This window comes from Diceros bicornis, chromosome 23 (genome assembly GCF_020826845.1).
Source record: "Diceros bicornis minor isolate mBicDic1 chromosome 23, mDicBic1.mat.cur, whole genome shotgun sequence".
Lineage (NCBI taxonomy): Eukaryota > Metazoa > Chordata > Mammalia > Perissodactyla > Rhinocerotidae > Diceros > Diceros bicornis.
The window spans coordinates 6,382,897-6,407,913 of record NC_080762.1 but is presented as its reverse complement, the minus strand read 5'-3'; the positions used below and the strand labels follow the sequence as shown (position 1 = coordinate 6,407,913).

Below are 25,017 nucleotides of genomic sequence, written 5' to 3'. Positions count from 1 at the left end.
CACAGCATGGCTTGACAAGCGGTGCATCGGTGCACACCCGGGATCCGAACCGGCAAACCCTGGGCACCAAAGTGGAGCACGCACACTTAACCACTTGCACTACCGGGCAGGCCTCTATTATTATTATTATTATTATTAATTTTTTTTGTGTGAGGAAGATCAGCCCTGAACTAACATCCGTTGCCCATCCTCCTCTTTTTGCTGAGGAAGATTGGCCCTGGGCTAACATCTGTGCCCATCTTCTTCTACTTTATGTGGGACGCTGCCACAGCATGGCTTGACAAGCGGTGCGTTGGTGCGCGCCCGGGATCTGAACCTGTGAACCCCGGTCCGCCAAAGTGGAGCGCCTGCACTTAACCGCTGTGCCACTGGGCAGGCCCTATTTCTTGTTTATTTTACCCCACAAATCACATAAACTAATTGCAAGAGGCATATACTAATCTCCGAACAAAATCTGACGTTATTCCACCTCTTTCACTCCCTTCCTTCCTTTAGCACACCCACTGGCTGGCTTCCCACAATCATTGTTCCTTATTCTCCTTTCATCTCAGTCCATCAGCCCTCAGGTGGCAGCGCTCCCTTCCCCCTCCCTCTCCACCCTCCCCAGGGTCCTTGATATTTAACTCCAGTCCCTCTTTGCCAGCGTCCTTAACATGTTCATCCCCTCTATCTTCCACCACAACTGTGTCCTAATAGCTCACCCTGGACCCCTTTCACCACTCTCTGCTCCAGTTAACCTACTCTTCATAGGCAATCTATTTTTTTTTCTAGTGTGAGTTTTTAAACTAGGTTTTTTAGCCTGAGTTGGTAAGCATTCTTACAAATTTATTATTATACATGCACATACTTTTTATTTATTCTTTAACAACTGAGCACTGACTATGTGCCAGGTACTATTCTAATTACTGGGGATACAGTGGTGAAGATAACAGACAAAAATCTTTCAAAGAGTTTATATTCTAGCAGGGAAGACAGACAATAAAAATATAAATAAGCAAAATATATATAATATGATGGAGAAAATGCTAAGGGATAAGTAAACCTGAAAAGGGGAATATGAAATATTGAGTCAAGGCAGGGTGGGCTGTGTGTATGAAGTAGCTTTTCTAAAGAGCTGAAGGAGGTGAGGGGGAAACAGGGATATTTTGGGGAAGAACAGTCTAGGCAAGAGGGAACAGCGAGTGTGAAGGGCCAGGGCCAGAGCTTGCCTGGTGTGTAAAGAACACCATTTAGGGAATAACAGGAAGATCGGTGAGCTAGAACTAGGAGGACTAGAGGGAGGGAGTCATAAAACGAGACGGACCAAGAGGAGCCAGATCAGAGAGGGGTTGGTGGGCCACAGTGTGGCCTTTGGCTTCCCTTCTGAGAGTGATGGGAGGTGATTGGAGGTTTTGGGCAGAGGAATGACATGTGCAGTTTGCTTTTCACACAGTCACTCAGGCTGCTGGCTGTTATGACTAAATGGCAGAGTGACACCAGGAGAAGGAGAGAGACCAGTTAGGAAATTATTGCAATAATATAGACAAGCCTTGTGTCTCGGGCCAGGGTGGGGCATTGTAATTGGTGAGAAATATTTTGATTCTGGATATATTTTGATGTAGTGGATGTATTTTTAATATGTTTTTTAATATATGTATATTTTTTTCCTGTGAGGAAGATCGGCCCTGAGCTAACATCCATGCCAATCCTCCTCTTTTTTTGCTGAGGAAGACCGGCGCTAAGCTAACATCTATTGCCAATCCTCCTCCTTTTTTCCCCCTTTTTCTCCCCAAAGCCCCAGTAGATAGTTGTATGTCACAGTTGCACATCCTTCTAGTAGCTGTATGTGGGACGCCGCCTCAGCATGGCCGGACAAGTGGTGAGTCAGTGTGTGCCTGGGATCCGAACCCGGGCCGCCAGTAGTGGAGTGCGTGCACTTAACCGCTAAGCCACGGGGCTGGCCCCTAGTGGATGGATTTTATTGACAGATTGACTATGGAGTGAGAAAGAGAGGAGTCAAGAATGACCTCAAGATTTTTGGCATGAACATCTGAAAATATGGCATTTCCATAATTGAGATGGGGAGGACTGTAGAAGGAGCTGGTTTGGGGAAAATAGTCAGGAGCTTAGTTTGGAATGTGTTAAATTTGAAATATCTACTAGATGTCCAAGTAGAAAAGTCATGATGGTGGTTGGATGGTAGTTGAGGCTGACTTTAGAGGGTAAGTCCTAGCTGGACTTACAATGTGGTGGCTCGCAGCATCATACATGGGATTTAAAGCAATGTGACCAGGGTACGCCAACCTTAAAGGATGGGGAAGGGGGGGGGGGCGGGAAAAACAAAGAAGGAGACTAGGAAGGAGCAGCCAGGAGTGTGGGAGGAAAACCAGGTGATTATTGGGTCCTGGAAGCCAAGTGTGGAAAATGTTTCAAAGGAGGAGAGCGAATGTAAAAATGTGAAGGCCTTTTATGTAAATAGTATATAAACTTTTTTTTTCTTACTTTTTCACTGAATGTTTTTTAATATCCATCTAAATTGCTGTGCATACATCAATTCTTATGTGTCTATCTACTTACCACACAGTACTCTTTGGCGTGTATCCAACACACCATTTGACTTACGCCCTTTCACAGTGCTGGATACCGAGGTGACTTTAATTCCCTAACACCGTGTAAATCCTGCAGGTTCCCTTATGGACCTGTGTGAGATTTGCTTTGTCACATACCCAGGAATGGATGTCCTGGACCTTAGAGTTTACATTTTAAATTGGGTAAGTAGTCCCAGATTTCTTTCTAGAATGGCTGCCACAGCCTACCCTGCCTTTTCCGTGCATCCCCACCGACCCTTGGCACTATCTGGCTCCCTCATTCTGGCAGTCTAAAGTTGGGTATAGAAGGGTACCTTTAATTTTAATTTTTCTTTTTCTATCCTCCTGCTCCAATCCGTGTTACTTGCTCTCTTGGTTTGTTTGGTGTATGTTTGGTGTTTCTCTAGCTTCTCCATTGTACTGGATCTCATACTTTTTGGATCTCTTTTTTTGTTTTCCTTCTTCATTTTGCTGAAAAACATCCTTCAGTAGCTTCCTAACATAGGATGCATGAGAGACATAACTTGAGTTCTTACCCATATAAAGACATGTTCATCATCCTATCCCAACACTTGAGAGTTTGGCTAGATATTGAATTCTAAGATGAAAATAATTTTCCTCTAGAAATTTCAAGACACTACTTTCCTGTCTTCTAGCTTCCAGGGTTGCTTTTAAAAAATTTGATGCCATTCTGACTTGTGACCCTTTACAGATTGCTCATGATCTTTCTCTGGGAGCTTTCAAGATCTCTTTATCCCTGTTGATCCCTTGGTGTGAGTTTTGCCCTGGGAAAATGGGTGGGCTCTTTTGCTGTAATAATTTATGCTCTTCAGTTCTGGGAAATTTTATGATATGATTTCTTTGATAATATCATCTCCATTTTCTTTGTTTTCGCTTTTAGGTACTACCTCCCTGTTTTAAGGTCAACTAACCAATAATTTTTTTAATTACATCTGTAAAGTCCCTTTGCTACGTAAGGTAACATACTCACAGTCTTGGGGATAGGGCGTGGAATCGTCTTGGGAACTGTAATTCTCCCTACCACACCCCTCCATTGAATTTTTTATTACTACTCTCATGTTTTTATTTCCAAGAGCATCCTGAATGTTATTTATCTCTTTTTAATTAAGCTTTCTTTCTTATTCACGGATGCAATATCTTCTCTTTTTGGTGGATCTCAATATTAGTTGCATGTGTGTGTGTATGTGTGTGTGCATGCGTGTGTGTAATTCTTCTGCTCCTTGCAATTGTTTCCTTTTCAACCAAGTTTTTCTGTTTTTCTTGTTTGTTTTGGTCTTTGTCTTTCATGTCAGATGCTTCCTGCCATCCTCACATGTCTGATAACCATCTGTTCACATTTGAGAGTGAGGCTTGGTCATCTTTTCTCATTGTTGTTAATCTTCTATGTCTGCTGTCCCTGTGATGAAAGCTGCTCCTCCTAAATTCCTCCAGATTATAGGCCTTCTATTCTGTAGTAGGAAGTGGAGTGTGTAGTCACTGCTCCAAATTCAGACTTTCAACCAATTCCACTATATTTAGCCTCTGCCTGTCCCTCCTACCCTCATCTAATGGTGCCTGATGTCTCTGAGTCTGGGGCCTCTCTGGGGCCTTGGGAAAAATCACTCATTATTTATCACTCATTACTTATTACTTTGCACTGATGGATCATACAGCACAATAAAAATTACCTATTTGTCTGCATTGTCTGTGCTAGTACTGCTATGTGCTTCTACCATCTAGCTATGAGATACTTTGTAACTGTTGGTTTCCTTATTTCCTTCACTGTACAGGCAGCTGCAGGAAAAAATGCTTTGATTCTTCATTTAGGGGATTGGAGGGCTGCCGGTGTGATGTGCGATGTCAAGACCGAGGCGACTGCTGCTGGGATTTTGAAGAGACCTGTGTGGAATCAAGTATGAATTCTGAGAATAATTTTATCAGCATGTTGGTGCTATCATTAATACATGCGCAAATGCTCATCATACACCTGGTGTATTAGTTTGCTAGGGCTCTTCCTTGCTGCCTGTCCTTAGACAAGCCTGGGCAAAGCTGCTCTTGAGTGGCAGCAATCACTCAGGGTTAGTGGTTCTTCACTATCAGGAGCTCCTACCCCTGGGTGGGTATTGGATTGGTGTTCAGAGTTTCTCCAGACTCAGAGGTGAATGTGCTAGGTAGCCCAGCATTTCTCTCTGCCACTCATGCCAAATGAAGAAAAGTGGTGGATTGCCCCTTATTTGTATTATGTATTTTCATTTCTTGATGCAGATAAACCGAGAATTTGCCTGTACAATAATGCAGGGAGAAATGCATGAAATTTATATTTTGGTGTTGGATACGTAAAATAAGTTAAATGCTCAGAACCAAACTGTGTAATTTTACAGCCCGAATATGGACATGCAATGAGTTTCGTTGTGGGGAGACCAGACTAGAATCCAGCCTTTGCTCCTGTTCAGATGACTGTTTGCAGAGGAAAGACTGCTGTACTAACTATAAGAGTGTTTGTCAAGGTAAGCAGAGGACGTCAACCCATTTGCCTCTGAGAGTTCAGTGACCTAAAGCTGGCTTAGGCTGCAAAATTAAAACAAGTCAGAGAATTTTTAGCTAGTCCATATAGAAGAAAAGACCAAATGTGTTTACTATGGGAAGAAATGTGGTTTGTGCCCCATAGAGGAAGAGAGCTCATAGCATAGATACTATAGAAAAGAGGAGAAAGCCTCAAGTCTTATATTTCTCTGTAAGACGAGGTCTTTTCCAGTCCATTGACTCTGCTAGACTTGTGGTTTGGGACACCAGATGGCGGATCCTAAAGTTAAAACCTCATGAAAGAGGTTATCTGGCCCAAACATCAGTCCGTTAAACCAATGTTGTTGTTAAAATAACTGTGTCCTGACTGGTTCAATTACTGATTTAGGTCCCTCAGGGAGTTAATGCAGAGCCAAAATTATAATCTAGGTTATTCACCTCTAATGCCACCCACTTGCCACTTTATAGATGGTGCAGATTTTTTTTCTTAAGTCACCAATCCCTCAGAACATCTGATGATATTTATGAAAAATGCACTTATAACATAGCAACAAAATTGCTTCAAGCTATCAATGCCTTTTTCTTTTTTGTGTTTGTGTGTGAGGAAGATCAGCCCTGAGCTAATATCCATGCCAATCCTCCTCTTTTTTTGCTGAGTAAGACTGGCCCTGGGCTAACATCCGTGCCTATCTTCCTCCACTTTATATGGGCTGCCGCCACAGCATGGCCTGACAAGCGGTGCATCGGTGGGCGCCCGGGATCCAAACCCAGGCCTCCGGCAGCGGAGAGCGTGCACTTAACCGCTACGCCACTAGGCCAACCCTCAATGCCTTTTTCATAACGCTACATCCAGTAGAGCTAATTAACTTACAGTTTTAATATTTTTAGACAAAAAAAAGGGATTTGGTTGAATTCTTATTTTTTAAAAAAGAGGAAAATGTTATAGTAGAAACATTATTAACTATAATCCTGTAGTAGAAAATAGGTTTTGCACTAATAGAGGAATCAGTTTTTCTGCAAAATATAATTGAAAATCAGCTAAAAAGGACAATCAGAAAGGAAAAAAAAAGCCTGAAATGGTAACTCTGTTTTTAAATGATAATTGTTTGGTATTTATAGTGAATATTGTGTCATTAAAAATCCTACTAAATTCACAAAGGCAAGTATAGTTTCTAGTTTGCTTATTTCTCTGAGTTCACTGACCATACTACCTCTGACCTCTGTATTCCCCTACCTTCTAGCCCTATTTTATAACTCTTAACTTTTTATCTCAAGACTGATCCTCTGGTCATGTGGTAAATTTTCCCACTGAATTCATTGCACAATATTGTTTGAATTTAACATAAACAGAAGTAATTGTTATAAGCAGTGTTGAAGTTTGCCATTACCACTAATCATTTCAGTTTATTTTTTAAATAAATGTAAATGTTTTCTCACCCTAAGGATTCAATACTTTAAAGATATTAAATGATTTTTGCCAAAACCATTTCTTCAAACAGTAGTTTGAGGGGATTTGAATAATTTTTGTGCAAGAAACCAGCTAGTTACTTTTGTATTTTAAGTTTAGAATTTTTTAAACTTTATGATACATTTCCAACATATACAAAGGAGAGAATAGTATGATGTTTTCCTCGTATGTCCATCACCTAGCTTTAGCAATGATCAACTCATGGCCAATCTTGTCTCACATTGACACAGTACAATTTTCAAAAAGATGAAAACACAACTCTCACATGAATGTAAAGTGAAGATGTCAAAGACTTATTAACTCATCAATGAGATAACCAACTGGAATGTTAAGCTGGCTCAAAGAGAATCAGTGAGACTAAGGATATATGGGACTGAAAGAATGTTGGAATAAAATCACTAAAACTCTAATTTTTGGTGGGACAGAAATTATTTGTATTTCTACAGAGCAATTTATTTGCTATCAGACAAGAATCGGTTATATGGCTATTCATTTCTACCAATTAACTGTTACCGTTACTGAGTTGTAAAGTGAATTGTAAAGAATAAGTTGGGTAAAGGTATATACTCTTAGGTAATTAGATAATCTGTAGGTGGGCTTTTTAGATAATTCCTACTTTATTTATTTATTTATTTCGTGAGGAAGATCAGCCCTGAGCTAACATCCATGCTAATCCTCCTCTTTTTGCTGAGGAAGACCGGCTCTGAGCTAACATCTATTGCCAGTCCTCCTCCTTTTTTTCCCCAAAGCCCCAGTAGATAGTTGCATGTCATAATTGCACGTCCTTCTAGTTGCTGTATGTGGGACGTGGCCACAGCATGGCCGGAGAAGCGGTGCGTCGGTGCGCACCCTGGATCTGAACCTGGACCGCCAATAGCGGAGCGCGCGCACTTAACTGCTAAGCCACGGGGCCGGCCCGATAATTACTACTTTAAAATGAAGTTTAGTGATCAGCTCTCCTTTTGCTTATTTCCAAGTTTTGCATTTTTTTCATAATAAAATATACTCTTTATTCCCCCCAACCTACCTCCCTAAATTTTAGATTATTTCAAAGCAAACCCTAGAGTTAATATCATTTGTCTGTAAATATTTTCAGTATGAATCTAAAAAGGATAACGATTTAACAAAATTATAATACCATCAATATATCTAAAAATGTCATTGATGATTATTTATTGTCATCAAATACCCAGTGTTCAAATTTTTCTGTTTGTTTCATAATATTTTTTAAAAGATTGTTTGAAGTAAGATTGAAATAGATTTCACGCATTGAGAGACTGGCTGATCTATTTGTAGATTCTTTCTTTAAAAGTAGATTCTTTCTTCCATCTTTTTTCCCCTTGTGATTTACATGTTGGAGAAATGGGTCATTTGTCCTGTAGAGTTTTCCAGTCTGGGTTTGCAGATTGCATGTCCTGTGACTTAAGCAGTTTGTCCTCTCCAATGTTTCTTGAAAACTGGTAGTTAGAATCAAAGGACCGTTTAGATTCAGGTTTAATTTATTTATTTAGCACATATATTTTATAGGAGGAGGTGTTACTTCCATTAAGTGGCACATCTTATCTGCTTGTTTCTTTGTTGGGGATGTTAGCCTTTGATGAGCCCTGCCTAGATCCACAGGAGTTGCAAATGATGACACTCATATTCTGTCATTTCTACTTCATAAATTAGCTGGAGTGTTCGATAACCAGAAATATCTGTGGAGTAATAAGTTTTTAGTTAAGATCTTAACTGTTTTTTCAGTTTTGCCCATTTGATATCAATTATTCTTATTGGCTATTTTTTTTTTATGTTTTCTTTTCTCTTTTCTTTAGATTGGATATCTATATTTATTAAACATTTTTTTTTAGCAGTTGGGAAAACATTGTCCTTGAGGAAATAAACATTATTAAAGAAAGAAAGAAATTATCCCTCTCTGGCTAAAGGAATCTCCTTTGTTTTTCTCAGTGAACATGGCCTTCCTGGTATTCAGTTAGTGTAGATTTCTGATCTGTGCGAGGCACTAGAGGCAATGACCTTGCAAATGTGAAATAGCACTAACTATGTTCTGGAAGAATTTAGTCATTGCAGTAACAGGAATTAAGTAGTTTGAAAAGATCATGTCCATTGAACATTTGTTTCTCTTCTCTTGTCTGTGGGGCAGCCGTCTAAAGCTTTTGATCTGATGCTTTTCAGGAGAAAGCCCGTGGGTGAATGAAGAGTGTGGCACAGCCCAGCAGCCTCAGTGTCCAGAGGGGTGAGAACGCTCTGGGGGTTTTTATCCTCTTTTACTGGGTGGCACACGGGAATGTAGCTGAGAGGCAGGGTGGAAGTTCCTCCACTCTGTTTACATTTTAAAATAAAAAAGTTAACAAAAGATTAGATTCCTTGTGGCTTCAAACTCGTAACGACTTTTGTTAGCTTTATTGTTTACAAAGCATTTTTATGTTAATTTATTACATTCATGTCTTACAACAATGACTTATAAAAATCTGTTGAAGTCTTTATCCTAGCATTCTCGAGGTCCTATGGTCAGGCCTAGAATTTCTATCTAAATTACTCCAGGTGGAACTCTTTTCTGTGAACATTCTGGCACCTCAAATTTGTTCTTACTGAGGGAAGGAGAAGAGGTTTGTCCGTGGAAGGCCTCACAGGGAAAGGTGGACCTTGAAGGATGGAGGAGGGGGACTTTGTCAGGTGGGCACAGGTGATGACCCGTGAGGTAACACCCCTCACCCCACCCCTCCATGCATCTCCTCCTTCATTCTTGATGAATTTTCTACACATTGTAGTTAAAACGGTCCCAATTTTCCATTTTTATTTTTTGAGGTGTAGTTTATATGCATTGAAATGCTCGCATATATGTGTTCAGTATAATAAGTTTTGGAAATTCAGAAACCTGTGTAACCCACAGATACAGAATATTTCCAAATATTTCCATCACCCCAGAAAGTTGCCTCATGTTCTGATTTCTGTCATCATGGATTCCTGTTTTAGCACTTCATATAAATGGAATCATACTATATGTTCTCTTGTGTCTTTTTTTTTTTTTTGCTTAACCCAATGTTTTTGAAACTCATAAATTTTATCACATGCCTCATATCCCTCACATGGTCTTTTGCACAGAGCATTTTCCCTGATTAAATATTGGTCCCATTCTCTTTTCATATTGTTTCTATTTGTTCTTTAGGGCTTGGTTCACATGTCATACCCCCTGGAGAGCTAGCTCTCAGCTTACAAAGATTCAATCTGACATCCTCCTACATACTTGGATAACACCCTGTACTCAAACGTAGCCCTTAACCACATCTGTTTACTTCTCAATTTCATCCCTAAATAAGGGCTGGAATTACTTCATGCCTTTATTCTCAGTATCTAGCACAATGTCTAACTCAAATATTTGTTAAATGAATTAATCTACAATAAATGCATATTCTGGGAAACCAAACAGACTTGTCCTCCAGACTCTCCTCACAATTTCTTTTACAATGTGGAATTAGATGGCTATACTGATATTTTTTCTAGCTTTACTCAAGCACAGTGAAAAAAACTGAAATTATTCTTCTTATTTTTAGCTGCTTCAGCATTCAGAATTTTCTTTATGATAACATTGGGTGTTTGTCAGAATTTTTAAAGACTTACTCTAACCAAATTTCCTGGAAAAGTATGTTCTCATTCAAAAATTTAGATGTGAAACATCTTGAGCACAGAGTTGAAAATAATTTCTTTTGCATTCTCATTTACAAGCACTGTTTGGAGTTTAAAAAAAATTACTGTGTTCATCGTTGTTATTTATAATAGCCCTGAACTGGAAAGTACCCAAATACTCACCAACACTAGAATGAGTAAGTTGTAGTTTACTCATTCACTGGAATACTAGACAGCCATGAGAATGAATGATCTACAACTACATGCAACAATGTGGGTGAATCTCAAACATAATGTTGAGTGAAAGAAGCCAGACGTGACAGAATATGTACTCTATGATTCTGTTTGCATGTAAACATAAGTACAAAAATAGACACAACTAATCTATGCTGTTAGAAGTCAAGATGGTGATCACCATGGGTATAGGTGTGGTTGGCAGAGGCTGGTAATTAGAGGGGAGCGTGGCGGGAGGATTCTAGGGTGCTGTTAACATTCTGTTTCTTGATCTGGGTGATGCCACACAGTGGAGTTCAGTTAGGAAAAATTTATGAAACTCTGAAAAGTGTGTGTGTGAATGTGTGTATGTATAGAAAATACAAGTAAAATTAAAAAAAAATATATATATATATATTGAATGAAAAAAAGACAGTCGTTGGCTATAACCCAAAAGTTACCTTCCATCATTTTGACTGAAATACTCGTCTAAAAAGAGATTTTAATGCTTTTAAGGTTAATATTAATATTCTGAGATGTTAGAATAAAAAGTCAAAAAACGTAGAACTTTAGAATAATAAAACACCTCATAAGCTACGGAGTTCCTAAATTCTATACCATAATTATATCCAAATTGTAACTTTTGTGATTTTTGAGTTTGAGCATTGAATTCATGTATCATTGCTTTTGGCTCATTGGCCAAAGCCAGAATGGTGAAAGGGCTGCAATCTAGGACCTGGTTTCTGGCGATGTTTTGTTAATGCTCTGCTTGCATGCTGCTGACCTCTGTTGTAAAACTACAATTAGCTCTGTGTATACCTCTCACCATAAAATACTAAATATATTTGAGGTGAGGCAGTGATAATAACGTGCTGTGTTGTATTGGGTGAGTGGGTTGGGACTGAACTTTGAGTGTTTGGGTAACCGTTTAGGATTAACCAGCCAGTGAAGAATGAAGCAGAGAGTTGTATTCAAGTCTTCGTGAGGCCAAAGCCCTTCCTTTTTCTCCACAGCACACTGCCTTTCATTATAGACTCTCGGGGCTAGAGAAATTTCATACCTGGCATAGCTGGCTCTCATAGATAGGCAATGCCAAGGAGCCAATGGGAATAAAGCAAGTTAGCGGAAGTTATTTAAACTCTAGAACTCAAATGTTGGTAGACCTCAAAGTTGAAAGACTCAGATAATTTACATAACACTTCTTAAAAAAATAATTGTACATTTTTATTAGAGATTACTAACATACTGGAAGTATAGACTGTTAAGGGAAATAATATTTAAGAAGAGAAAGGAAAAGTTGACCTATAACTATTTTCTTACTGTACTTTGTAAGCATTTTCTAATTTACAGAATTGTAAGTAGTATAGAAAAGTGTCTATTTTTTTCCCATCAAAATAATGGACTAATTTTTTGTTTTCCGTTTTCAGATTTGACCTGCCGCCAGTTATTTTGTTTTCCATGGATGGATTTAGAGCTGAGTATTTACAGACGTGGAGTCCTCTAATACCTAATATTAATAAACTGAGTAAGTCTTCTACAACTGAGGATGCGAATCATAAAGACGCCTCATTAGTCAATGTCTAGGGGGTGCGCCTTTCTTTCTGATCTCTAACCTTAGTGTTTGTGTCAGCACAGGGCCTCTCGAGATCCCGATGACTTCACTACGTGGTGTCTATTTTCATGCTTGTTGGCTCCTCCTTCCTTTTTTTCAGCGTGTTCATCTTTTTGTTTGTTTATTTTGATTGTTTTGTATTTGAATATAACTTCTGCTCTATGGAAATCTGTTTATGTATACTGTCTCAAAAGTGGCATTTGTCAGACCTGGGTTCTGGGTCTCAGCAAGGTGACTATGACCAGCCAGGTCAAGATCCTGAAGGAGCCTGAGTAGACTGGACAGAGCCAGCACATACCAAGGCTCCAGGAGGTGAAAAGTCCAGTATCTCTAGCTGGTTCTGGACTCCAAGTGCCTGGAACCTGGCTCCACCGCTTAGCAGCTGTGAGACCTGGGGAAGTTTACCTCACCTATTGGTGCCCCAGTCTCTTCGTCTATAAAATGGTCACTTCCCACCTGAGAGGAATTCTGTGAGAACATATACGTAGCGTACTTTGGATGATTTTATGTTATTACTATAATTACTGTTTTTATTAACACCTTTTCATGATGTTGTACTTCTGCGTTAGGGCGCTTGCCTTCTTACAGTTTCATAAAGTGAAGAATAAAGAGAAACCGACTCCCCAAGGACACAGAGCTACAAAGTGTCACAGGGTTGGCTTCAGAGTCCACACTCTCCTGCCCTGCAATTCCCCTCTTTCTTCCCTCTTCTACCAGGCCCTCTTTTACTTTCAAAGTCCTCAAAGTTTATAACTATTTTACTGGTTTCCTGTTTTCATTTTTCTCCAAATTATTAAAAAATAGATGTTTAACCCTGAGTAGGTCGATTACTTTTTCTGGGTCTCAGTTTCCTCAGTGGTAAAATGAGAGGCTTAGATCTAAGGATTCCTGCTGCTAATTCCAGCTCTAAAATTCCGTGACTGTAGAGAGATAAACTACCTCCCCCTACAACACAAGGTGCCTTGTCCCTTCAGCTTCTCCTTCACGCTTTGAGGCAGATCTTGGGGCTCTGACAGAATTGGCTCCAAATTCAGGACTTGTCACTTGCTGCTGATTTACTTTGGCCTGGAAAGTTAACTAACACCTCTCAGTTTCTATTTCCTTAACTGCATTGCCCTTGATAATCTGGATATCAAATCCTGTGTCCAAAAGGGAATTAACTAGCCAGGCTGAACTGAACCCCTTTGGAGGTGGAATTATTTGATTTTCTCATCTCATTGAGAGTTGGAAATGACACCAATGAAATATTGGGCCATTGAGAGCTTTCCTCTTTCTAAGCTTTAAAATATTTTTTTAAGTCATCCAGATGACATCTCGATCCTTTCATGTATGCAGACCTCACTAACTAGCTCCACCAGGGCAGAATGGGCTCTTAGTTTCTAGGAGGCCCAGTTAAGAGTGGATGTGGTAGAAGTGTTAGGATCAGGGCTCCCGGGAATGGTGGGCTTGAGGTGAGGTATGTGACAGCAGGCATCACTTTCAGGAAGTCTGGAACCCCATCTCTGGTGTCCATCAAGCTTCCTGGGTTGGGCTACAGTGGTTGTGGAAACTGAGCATGAGTGAGTCGTGTCAGTGACTAAGGGGACTCTGGGACTCAACTCTAGTGAGGAGGTGAGGTCTTTGTCTTGTCTCAGTGTGGGTGGGAGCAGACAAAGAAGGTCCAGGCCCAAGATCAGGAAACTGTCAGGTGAGATGGAAGTGCTTCTGCTGAAGCTAGAAGTCAGACTTCCTGGAAAGTTAGGTGGGAAACTCAGATAGAACAAGACTTGTAGTAACAGGTGGCTCTGCAGGCAACACGTGCAGAGTTGTGCAGATTAGAGCAGCAAGGTTGACATTCATGGACAATAGAACTCTTAGATTCTCCACAGAAGATGCCATTTGCCTTTTTTTCTGAATATTATTGTGGTAAGAACACTTAACTTGAGATCTACCCTCTTAACAGATTTTTAAGTGTATAATACAGTATTGTTATCTAAGGCACAAGGTTTGTATAGCAGATCTCTAGAATTTATTCATCCTGGGTAACTGAAATTTTATACCCATTGATTAGCAACTCTCCATTTTTCCCTCCCTGCAGCCCCTGGAAATCACCATTCTGTTCTTAACTTTTGAGTTGACTCTTTTAGATACCTCATATAAGTGGAATCATGCAGTGTTTGTCTTTCTGTGATGGGCTTATTTCACTTAATGTCCTCAAGGTTCATCCATGTGGTTGCATATTGTAGGATTTCCCTCTTTCTTAAGGCTGGATAAACTTCCATTGTGTGTATGTGTGTGTGTGTGTCTATATATGTATATATATCTATATATATATATAGACACACACATATATACCACTTAAAAAATCCATTTATCTGTTGATGGACACTTAGGTTTCCACATCTTGGCTGTTGTGAATAGTGCTACATTGAACATGGGAATATTAGTATCTTTTCAAGCTCCTGATCTCAATTCTTTTGTATAAATACCCAGAAGTGGGATTGCTGGATCATATGGTAGTTGTATTTTTAATTATTTGAGGAAACTCTATACTGTTTTTCACAGTGGCTGCACTATTTTGCATTCTCACCAACAGTATGCTACGGTTGTAATTTCTTTAAGTCCTCACCAGTCCTTGTCTTTTGTGTTTTTGGTAATAGCCGTCCTAATAGGTGCAAGGTGATATCTCATTGTAGTTTTGACTTGCATTTCCCTGATGTTTAGTGACATTGATCATCTTTTCTTATACCTGTTGGCTATTTGTATGTCTTCTTCGGAAAAATATCCATTCAAGTCCTTAACCCATTTTTTTATTAGGTTATGTTTTTTTTTTTTCTATTGAGCTATAGGAGTTCATTATATATTTTAGAAATTAACTTGTTATCAGATACATGGTTTGAAAATATTCTCTCCCATTCCGTATCTTGCCTTTTCACTCTCTTGATGGCTTCCTTTGCTGTGCAGAAGCTTTTTAGTTTGGTATAGTCCCACTAGTATATTTTTGCTTTTGTTGCCTGTGCTTTTGGAGTGGTATCTGTGAAATGATTACTAAGAGCAATGTCATGAAGCTTTCCCCCATGTTTTGTTCTGAGTTTTACAGTTCCACGTCTTAGGTGGGAGTCTTAATTCATTTTGAGTTGTTTTTGCTTATGGTGTATGATAAGGGTCAAATTTCATTCTTTTGCATGCAGATATCCAGTTTTCCCAGCACCGTTTGTTGAAGACACTATTCTTTCCTCATTGTGTATTCTTGGAATCCTTGTTGAAGATCAGTTGACCATATATGTGTAGATTTATTTCTGGGTTCTGTATTCTGTTCTATTGGTCTAGATATATATCTTTATGCTGGTACCATACTGCTTTAATTACTGTAGCTTTGTAATATATTTTGAAATCAGGAAGTGTGATGCCTTTAGCTTTGTTCTTCTTTTTCAAGATTGTTTTGGCTATTCAGGTACTTTTGTGGTTCCATAAGAATTTAAAATTGTTTTTTTCTTTTTCTGTAAAAAATGCCATGTGATTTTGATAGATATTGTGTTGAATCTGTAGATCTCTTTGGGTAGTATGGACATTTTAACAATATTAAGTCTTTCAATCCATGAACATGGATGTCTTTCCATTTGTATACGTCTTCTTTAATTTCTTTCATCAAAGTCTTATAGTGTTCAGTGTAGAAATCTTTCGCTTCTTTAGCTAAGTTTATTTCTGAGTATTTTATTCTTTTTGATGCTATTGTAAATGGGATTGTTTTCCTAATTTCCTTTTCACAGCTCATTAGTATATAGAAACACAACTGATTTTTGTATTGTCATTTTGTATCCTGCAACTTTACTGAATTCATTGATTAGTTCTAACAGTTTTTTTTTGTGTATGGAGTCTTTAGGGTTTTGTATATATAATATCATATCATCTACAAACAGGGACAATTTTGCTTCTTCCTTTCTGATTAGTATGATTTTTATTATTTTTTCTTGCTAATTGTTCTGGCTAGGACTTCCTGTACTATATTAAAAAGAAGTGATGAAAGTAGGCATCCTTACCTTATTCTGAATATTAGTGGAAAAGCTCTGTTTTTCATCGAGTATGATGTTAGCTGTGGGCTTTCCATATATGGCTTTTATTATGTTGAGGTAATTTCCGCCTATTCCTAGTTTGTAGAGAGTTTTTATCATGAAAGGTATTGAATTTTATCAAATGCCTTTTCTACATCTATTGAGATGATCATGTGATTTTTATCCTGCATTCTGTTAATGTGGTGTATCACAGTAATGGATTTTCATTTGTTGAACCATCCTTGCATCCTAGGGATGAATCTCACTTGGACATGGTGTAGGATTCTTTTAATGTGCTGTTGAATCCAGTTTGCTAATATTTTGTTGAAGATTTTTGCATCTGTGTTCATAGGGATATTGGCCTGCAGTTTTCTTATCTTGTGATCTTTGTGTGGCTTTGGTATCAGGGTAATGCTGATCTCATAAAATGATTTTGGAAGTTCCCTTCTCTTCATTATTTGGCAGAGCTTGAGAATGATTGGCATTAATTCTTTAAATGGTTTGTAGAATTCACCAGTGAAGCCATCTGGTTCTGGGCTTTTCTTTGTAGGAAGATTTTTTATTACTGATTCAGTTTCCTTATTAGTTATAGTTCTGTTCAGACTTTCTATTTCTTCATGATTCAGTTTTGGTAGGTTGTATGTTTCTGGGAATTTATCCATTTCTTCTAGGTTATCCAGTGTGTTGGGTAAAATTGTTCATAGTAGTCTCATAATCCTTTTTAGTTCTGTGGTATTGGTTGTAATGTCTTCTCTTCCATTTCTGATTTTATTGATTTGAGTCTTCTCTCTTTTTTTCTTAGTTAGTCTAGCAAAAGCTTTGTCAATTTTGTTTGTCTTTTCAAAAAACCCACTTTAATTTGGTTGATTTTTAAAATTGTTTTTCTATTCTCTATTTCATGTATTTCTGCTATAATCCTCATTGTTTCCTTCGTTTTGCTAACTTTGGGTATCATTTGTTCTTTTTCTAGTTCCTTGAGGTGTAAAGTTAGGTTGTTTATTTGAAATTTCTTCTTTTTCAATGTGGGTGTTTATTGGTAACTTCCCTCCTAGTACTGCTTTTGCTGCATCTGTACCTTCTCCAGCTGTTTCACTTACTCATCCATTAGTCATCTGCTTCTTCATTTAGTTTATAGTTACTATGGATATATGTTTATTCCATTTATATTTTCAGATTTTCTTGGTTGGCACTTTCTTTTTAAAAAAATGTTTTTTTAAGGAGTAAAATATGCGAACGATAAACTTTTTAAAGCAATATTAAAGAGTTTGTAGTAAAAAAAATCGACAAACAGAAAACCTCTTTCCTGATCATCCTAGTTTTTTTCTGCAGAAGCAACTACTCTTATTGGTTTATTGTCTATCCTCCGGAGTTATTCTATTCAGTCATAATTTAGACTATTACTAGCAGGAAGAAACAATGGTAGAAGATCTTGCTTTATGAGAGCTGTTCTACAATAGCTCTGGTTCAACGACAGTTGATCCAAAATGGTAGCCTGTGTCTGTAGATAGTCAGCAGGTTTGTCCTGTTTAAGACATCCTGGCTAGAGAGGTGTCATGTTTTCACAACACTGGTAGCTTAGTTTGTATTTTATTTTATACCCTGTGCTTTAGGCATTTAAGAATTTGACTGAGTCAGCCATGTTTCAAGGAAATAAGAACAGAAACTGACTTTATATCTCTGTTTACTGTATGATCTTTTTCCCACTTAAATTATTTTAATTATATAGGTGGCTTAGATGTCATTTTATTTTCTTATCATATAACTTCTTAACAATATTAAATGTGTCTTTCCCTGATTGAGAACTAGGTTTATGTATTGGTGGTATTGACTAAAAAAGAAAAAAGGTTATTTTAATTTTTAATTATACCTTATGAGTCAAGTCCCAGAGCAGGCTGCAAACTTATGTACATCAGAACCACTTGGGGTGCTTGTTAAATACGTAGATTTTTTTGAGCTCCCTTTCCTCCACCTTCTACCCACCTAAGCCCCAACTCCACCAGAGTCCTATGTAGTAGACTTGATATGGGCCCAGGAAGATTCTGACGGAGGACATTCCTGGATCGTACTGGAAACACTGAACTAGAGGCTGGGAAGGAGACCAACTCCAAGTGTATTTTAGAAAACGTTCATTATTTCAAGCTGCAAAGTTTGTCCTTTTCTGAACGACAATCATTTTCACTCTTTTTTTTTAACCTAAATAGAATCTATAATCATGAAGCTTCTTTTAGAATTAGAGTCGACAGGATTTTGGAATGGGAAATTTCTCGTATTTTGCTGCTGCGGAGGAGATACAATATGTTCTAGTGGTTCTGACCTCCTTCAGCAGGGTTATTGCACAGACCGGAAACAACAGAATGATTAGAAGCAAAATTAATTCCATGCTTTTTGGAAAACAGATTGCAGGAAACTTCACTGATCAAGTGGAAACTGTACTGAAAATAACAAGCAGTAAAGTTGGCTCACTATGTAAACGTTGCTACATGACATGGGCTTGTGCACTTATACAGTCAAATTCCTCTTCATTATCTAGAGAGTTGTATTGACTTTTGTTATATCGGATACTTTACACGTAAGAGCTGTTAGCTGAGATGCAAATGTTACATAGAAATTCTTGTAGTAATGACCTGGTCAGAGAGAGGGAAGCAGCAAAAGGACACAAAGCAGGTAGTGTATCGTTTAGAGTCATTTAGCTTGGGGGTCAGCCAGCTGTGGTCTGTGGGCCAAACCCAGCCCCCTCTGCCTGTTTTTGTATGGCCTGCTATATGCTACGAATTGTTTTACATTCGTGAGTGGTTGGGGAAAAACTGAAGAATATTTTTTGACGTGGAAATATTATGTGAAATTCAAATTTCAATGTCTGTAAATGAAGTCCTATTGGAACACAGTCATGCTCATTTGTTTACATATTGTCTATGGATACTTTGGGGCCTCAATAGCAGAGTTGAACTGTTGCACAGAGACAGTATGGACTTGCAAAGTGTAACAGATTTGTTTTCTAGCTCTTTACAGAATTTCACAGATCCTTGCATTAGCTCACTCCTCTCCTAAAAAATGACATTCCTTGGAACAGAGGAGTTCTAGGTGCCAGAATTTCAACCTTTTTCTATCTTCAGTCCACTCTTTAGATTTCTATTTCTCTGGGAAACTTGCATGTTCAGATTTTTAGTTATCTGAAAAACCTCTGAGGAAGTAACCCCTTCTTCATTTCCCACTCTACTTGGTTGCAGAAACATGTGGAATTCATTCAGAATACTTGAGACCTGTCTATCCAACCAAAACCTTCCCAAATCATTACACCATTGTCACGGTAAGTGCTTGGCCAGTGGCAAGACTGAGGCCACAGACAGGTGACTGACCCCACCAGACGTGCTCAGGCAGGCAGTGGCCACACCCCATGGCTCACATTTCACAAGTACATGTGGTGACAGTTCATGGCTTACGTCAGGCCAGGCAGGAGTGTCTCGGACTGAGGCTGATCCAGGGCTGTGCAGAGTTAACTGTGAATGAGTGTCCCAGCACTAGGCTACTTCACCTCTGTGATAGGCCAGGTGGCCTCTGGGATGTGAGAAATACCATTGTCCTCTGATCTTTTGCTTAGCGTCTACTTATCTGAAGGTCTGCTGGGAATGGTAGGCTGTGTATGAGGACAGCCCCTGGATGTGGGGAATTTCTTCCTTTCTTAGTCTTTTCATTATATTTAACTTGATAAAGGATTCTATTTCATAAATGAATTGAGACAGGTTGTATCTCTTTAGATAAAGCAAGTAAATTCTCCTCTATGTACGAAAAGACAAAAGTGAAATGATCAAAATGAACGCAAAGGAAAATTAAGTTATATAACACTTATAGATTTAGAACACATCTTAAGGCGGCCACTGCCAAAGCCTTTATTGTGTCTTTACTACTTTGCATTTAGTCTTTTATTACTGTGGAACAGTAACTGTAACCTATTTGAATTTTAACCCTAGTAATTATGTGTATGTGTATATGTACATATGTATACACACACATATTTATATATGTATTTGCAGATTCTGTATTTGCAGATTCACCAACTCATTAAAATTCATTCGTAACCCCAAAATCAGTACCCGCAACATATTCATAGTCATTTGTGAACATTCACAGAGTGGCAAAAAATTAGAGTTGCCCAGCTCATATGTTCCCAGCTGAGGTCTAACAAGCTGACACTCTGCCTTCCTGTTTTAGCTCTCACACTGTAAACAAATGTTGTCTTCATAGTCTGTTGTCTATTTAGTGCCATGTTTTTCACATGTTCGTGCTTTTTTTGATTTTGCCGTTTAAAATGGCCCTCTAGCGTAGTGCTGAAGTGCTGTCTTGTGTTCCTAAGAGCAAGAAGTCTGTGATGTGCCTTATGGAGAAAATATGTGTTAGAGGCATGAGTCATTGTGAACCAACAATATATATTAAATAAGGTATCTTTAAACAGAAATACACATAAAACGAGATTGTATATTGATAAGTAGACAAAAATGTGATCAGAGGCTCACAGAAACCCAACCCTGTATTCTCCCTAGGCGCAACGGTTCCGTGTTCGCTATTTAGTGTTGGCAGCAGCTTTATAGAATATAACTACTGCGTAACTACAAGAATTGACTGTCTAGGGGCCGGCCCGGTGGCGCAAGCGGTTAAGTGCGCACGCTCCACTGCGGTGGCCCGGGGCTCACTGGTTTGGAATCCCGGGCGTGCACCGATGCACTGCTTGTCAAGCCATGCTGTCGCGGCATCCTATATAAAGTAGAGGAAGATGGGCACGATGTTAGCTCAGGACCAGTCTTCCTCAGAAAAAAGAGGAGAATTGACATCGGATGTTAGCTCAGGGCTGATCTTTCTCACAAAAAAACAAAAAAAGGAATCGACTATCTATGCACATACATGCATACCTGTATACCTGTATGTATACCTGCATGTATACATAAATAAGGGATTGCATGTAAGTGCTATTCATTCACTATAAATATGTGTATGTATTCATATTCATATATATAGTAATGTTCTGAAATAAATACTCAAATCTATCTAAAAGTAGTTACAATGGCATGGGATATCATAGGCATAGAAAATGTGTGGAATGATTGAATGAATATTTGTGATTGCACTGAAGGAACGATTGGACTGAGGTATGGATGGAAGGGAGGATGGATGGAGACTTGGCAGGCTCCCTTCTAAAGTGCTGGAACACACTTTAACCCATTTAGCCAGGATATTTGATATGCAACAGCTTCTACGGAGTAAATTTCTTGCTATTATTGCCAACATAGCCAGTGGCTGATCATTATAATATGGGAAACTTTAATTCACAAATAGGTATTAATCACTCAACACTTATATTAATACCACCAACACAAACCAGCTGCCTAATATCATTCATTTGCTGCTATAGACCATGCATATATATATACATTTAGGTTCAGATCCAGGAGTTTTCTATTGAAAAATATATGACATCCTTCCAAGATATGAGTTAAAGATCTTATGCTATTTCAATTTAAACATGTTTTACTAATATATGATTTTGTCTTAAATCTTTTTTTGAAATGATCTTTTTAGGGCTTATATCCAGAATCACATGGCATCATTGACAATAATATGTATGATGTAAACCTCAACAAGAGTTTTTCACTTTCTTCAGAGGAGAAAAATAATCCAACTTGGTGGCATGGACAACCAGTATGTAGTTTCTACATGTGGCACCAAAGTAACCTCCATTTTCCAATATGACAGTGGATGACTCTTCTGTCTCCACTTTGAGTTTTATATTATCTTTCTAATTTCTAAGGGCTGTGGGTGGGAAAGTGTTTCACCACTACTTATAATAACAATTTGAATCTTTTAAACATTTATAGTTCATTTTAAACATTTAGTTCACCTAAATGGCCTTCTCTTGAAACTTGTATGTTGTATTATAAACATATTAATCTGGAAGTTACTAGAAAGATTATCTGTTGATTTTTTTTCCTGAGTATGTCTTATAATTCTTTAAAAGGGAAAGAGATACTGTACAATTTTACCAATTTGAAAAAATTATCTTCTATCTTACTACTTTAGTACATTTTTGATTTTCGAGGTGGATCCCTGGATAATTATAGTTTTTAACTGCTACAAAGACAAACTTTCAATAATTTAAATAAATTTTAATAATCAAATAAATTTTGCAACTGTTAATGTTGTTCAGTTTCTATATTTCTACCCAAACTGATTAATCTCTTGACTTTCACTCATCTTAAATTTTCTCTTCTTATAGGTCTGGCTGACAGCAATGTATCAAGGTTTAAAAGCTGGTACCTACTTTTGGCCAGGATCAGACGTGGCTGTAAATGGCTCCTTTCCTTCCTTATATAGGATTTACAACAGGTAGTGAAGCGCTTATAGATATTTCCCAGCCTAGGAAGACATGATTAGAATTTTTTTTGGTCTTAATCTTGGTGATAATTCTATTCTTCCAGTTTTGGGGCCAAAAATCTTGTCAATATTGATTTCTCTCTCTTGGGTCCCTCATTCAGTCTGTCAGTAAATGCTTGTAGCTCTAATTGAAACTATGTGCAGCTGAGAACTTCCTATTGCCTCCAGCATTAACCCTCTGGTTTGAGCTGTCATCATCTTTTGCCAGTCTTCCTGCCATCGCCTCTTTACACAGCTCCTGCTTCTATTCTTGTCCCCTATAATCTGTGCTCAATCTACCAGCCAGAATGATTACTTAAAAAACAACTCTAACCGTGACGCTCTTTGGAACCAAAAACTTCAGTGGCCCCCCATTTCACTGAGAGTGCAAGCCTACAAGGCCCCACATGGTATGACCCCGACTGTCCCCCTGCCTCTCAGACCTTCTCTCCTGCTCCTCCTCTGGGTGCTCACTCTGCTCCAGCCATGCTGACTCCTTGGTGGCCGCAACACCCCAGGCTTGCTTCTGCTGTAGGGCCTTTGTGCGGGCTGTTCCCTCTGCCTGAGAATCTGCACAGCCCACTCCCTCCCCTCCTTTAGGCCATTGCTCAGAAATTACCTTCTCAATATTGTCTTAGCCTGATCACACTAAGATTTCAAATTCCAAATCACCCATCCCACTTTCTCAGTGCCCCTTTCTCTGCTCTACTCTCTCTCTTTTTTATCGCCTAACACACGATATAATTTATTTATGCATTAGGATTATTGTTTATTGTTTGTCTTCCTCCTAGAGAATGTAATCTCCAGGGAAAAAAGCATCTTGGGTTTGCTCACTGATAAATTCTGTTTAAAATGAACAAAGGATGTCTGTCAATAGATGCTCAATATGCTTAAATGCATAAATGAATAAAAATAAACAAATCAAATGAAAGGAAAATAATTAATGGCCTTCTATTTTATTTGGGAGAAAACTGAAGGAAGGAAGGATGAGAAGGAAAGAAAACAATATACATTTAATTTATAGTGAGGCAAGTGTATCTCTATATAAGTGTTGAAAACAGGAATTCCTCTGAGTCATACTGAATCACTTTCAGTATTTTGATCACATATGAACAAAATTGGATACCTGAAAATATCAACCTGCCTTCCTGAGCAGGAATATAATGGAATTATTCTTGACTTGATTAATTTTTTACAATTATTTGCTCTTTTCAGTAGCGTCCCATATGAAGAGAGGATCTCTACGTTGCTAAACTGGCTGGACCTGCCCAAAGCTGAAAGGTAATATCTAGTGTCAGAGAAGTGCTGGCACAGTGGGATATTTGTGGGTATAAAATAAAATTATTTCTTTACTTTAAATGACCATTTTTGGAAAAAAACTTGGCATTTCCTTTTTTTTTTTGTGAGGAAGATCAGCCCTGAGCTAACATCTGATGCCAATCCTCCTCTTTTTTTTTTTTTTTTTGCTGAGGAAGATTGGCCCTGGGCTAACATCCATTCCCATCTTCCTCTACTTTATGTGGGACACTGCCACAGCATGGCTTGACAAGCGGTGCATTGGTGTGTGCCCGGGATCCGAACCTGCGAACCCCGGGTGCTGAAGCGGAGCGTGCACTTAACTGCTGCACCACTGGGCCCGCCCCAGCATTTTCTTTTAATGGGCACTTTTCAAGAATTATTTCTGAGAGCAGTTGACTTTTTGCTCTTGAGAATGTGGTTGACATGATGGGACAATAGAGACAGAGCTAGTACCAGAGAGCAGAAGCAAATCTCAGAACCAGATATGGGCTGGGAGCAGGACTGCGGTGGATCTGCAAGTTGGTCGTGAGGACTAACCCCGGAGCCAGAGGGGCCGGGGCAAGGCCCTGGGCCCGGGATGTGGTCAGAGCATCCTGGAAGAGAGCGCCAGGTCAGCGGTGCATCTGAGACCAGACGTTTAAAGGAAATTTCAAGGAGTGGCAGAACAGAATCAGCAAAAAGTCAGAAACCCAGAAATATGAGGGCTGAGGGGCACTGAGAGAGGTCATCAGAGCAAGAACAAGACAGGCTTTCGTTACTGAGTCTGACCAGCGCTTACAGCCCGGAAGGTCTTAATTCCCGTCAGGAGACTGTCCCTACTCGGGCCAAGTGGGACCACCGGACCCCGATGAAGAGACGGAGGCCAGAGGAAAAGAGGAGACGGCCCCAAAGTTCTAGATCTACAAAGTTCCCGAATCCAACCTGTAGGTTTACTCCAAACTGATGTCCTTCTCTGTTTCCATTTCATCCCTAGACCTGATTTTTATACCCTGTATGTGGAACAGCCTGATTCTGCAGGACACGAAAAAGGACCAGTCAGTGCTGCAGTAAGTTTCTTTTTAAAACACATGTAAAACCATCTAGCCCTAACCCACAAAATAAAATGGTATTCTATAATTCCCATAAAATATAAATGTTTTTGATAAAATAGTTAAAAGTCTGAAAAGAATATCTGCCTTATTAACCACAAAATAGTTTAAGGTCTAAAAAGGGTATCTGCCTTATGAACCACATTTTGACTCATTTGATAAACACTTATTAAATTTGTGCTTTGAT

At 38.8% G+C, this 25,017-nt stretch overlaps 1 protein-coding gene across 1 annotated transcript in view; it reads left to right on the top strand.

Moving 5' to 3' along the window:
• The window catches only part of LOC131420314 (ectonucleotide pyrophosphatase/phosphodiesterase family member 3-like), an 86,534-nt gene that overhangs the window by 7,548 nt on the left and 53,969 nt on the right, over window positions 1–25,017 (top strand). Inside the window, exons 3-11 of the mRNA XM_058566159.1 lie at window positions 4,358–4,480; window positions 4,949–5,074; window positions 8,734–8,794; window positions 11,826–11,923; window positions 19,269–19,348; window positions 21,613–21,732; window positions 22,307–22,416; window positions 23,659–23,724; window positions 24,716–24,788. Of these exons, the coding sequence (XP_058422142.1) occupies window positions 4,358–4,480; window positions 4,949–5,074; window positions 8,734–8,794; window positions 11,826–11,923; window positions 19,269–19,348; window positions 21,613–21,732; window positions 22,307–22,416; window positions 23,659–23,724; window positions 24,716–24,788 (857 nt within the window). The remainder of the gene's footprint in view (window positions 1–4,357; window positions 4,481–4,948; window positions 5,075–8,733; window positions 8,795–11,825; window positions 11,924–19,268; window positions 19,349–21,612; window positions 21,733–22,306; window positions 22,417–23,658; window positions 23,725–24,715; window positions 24,789–25,017) is intronic.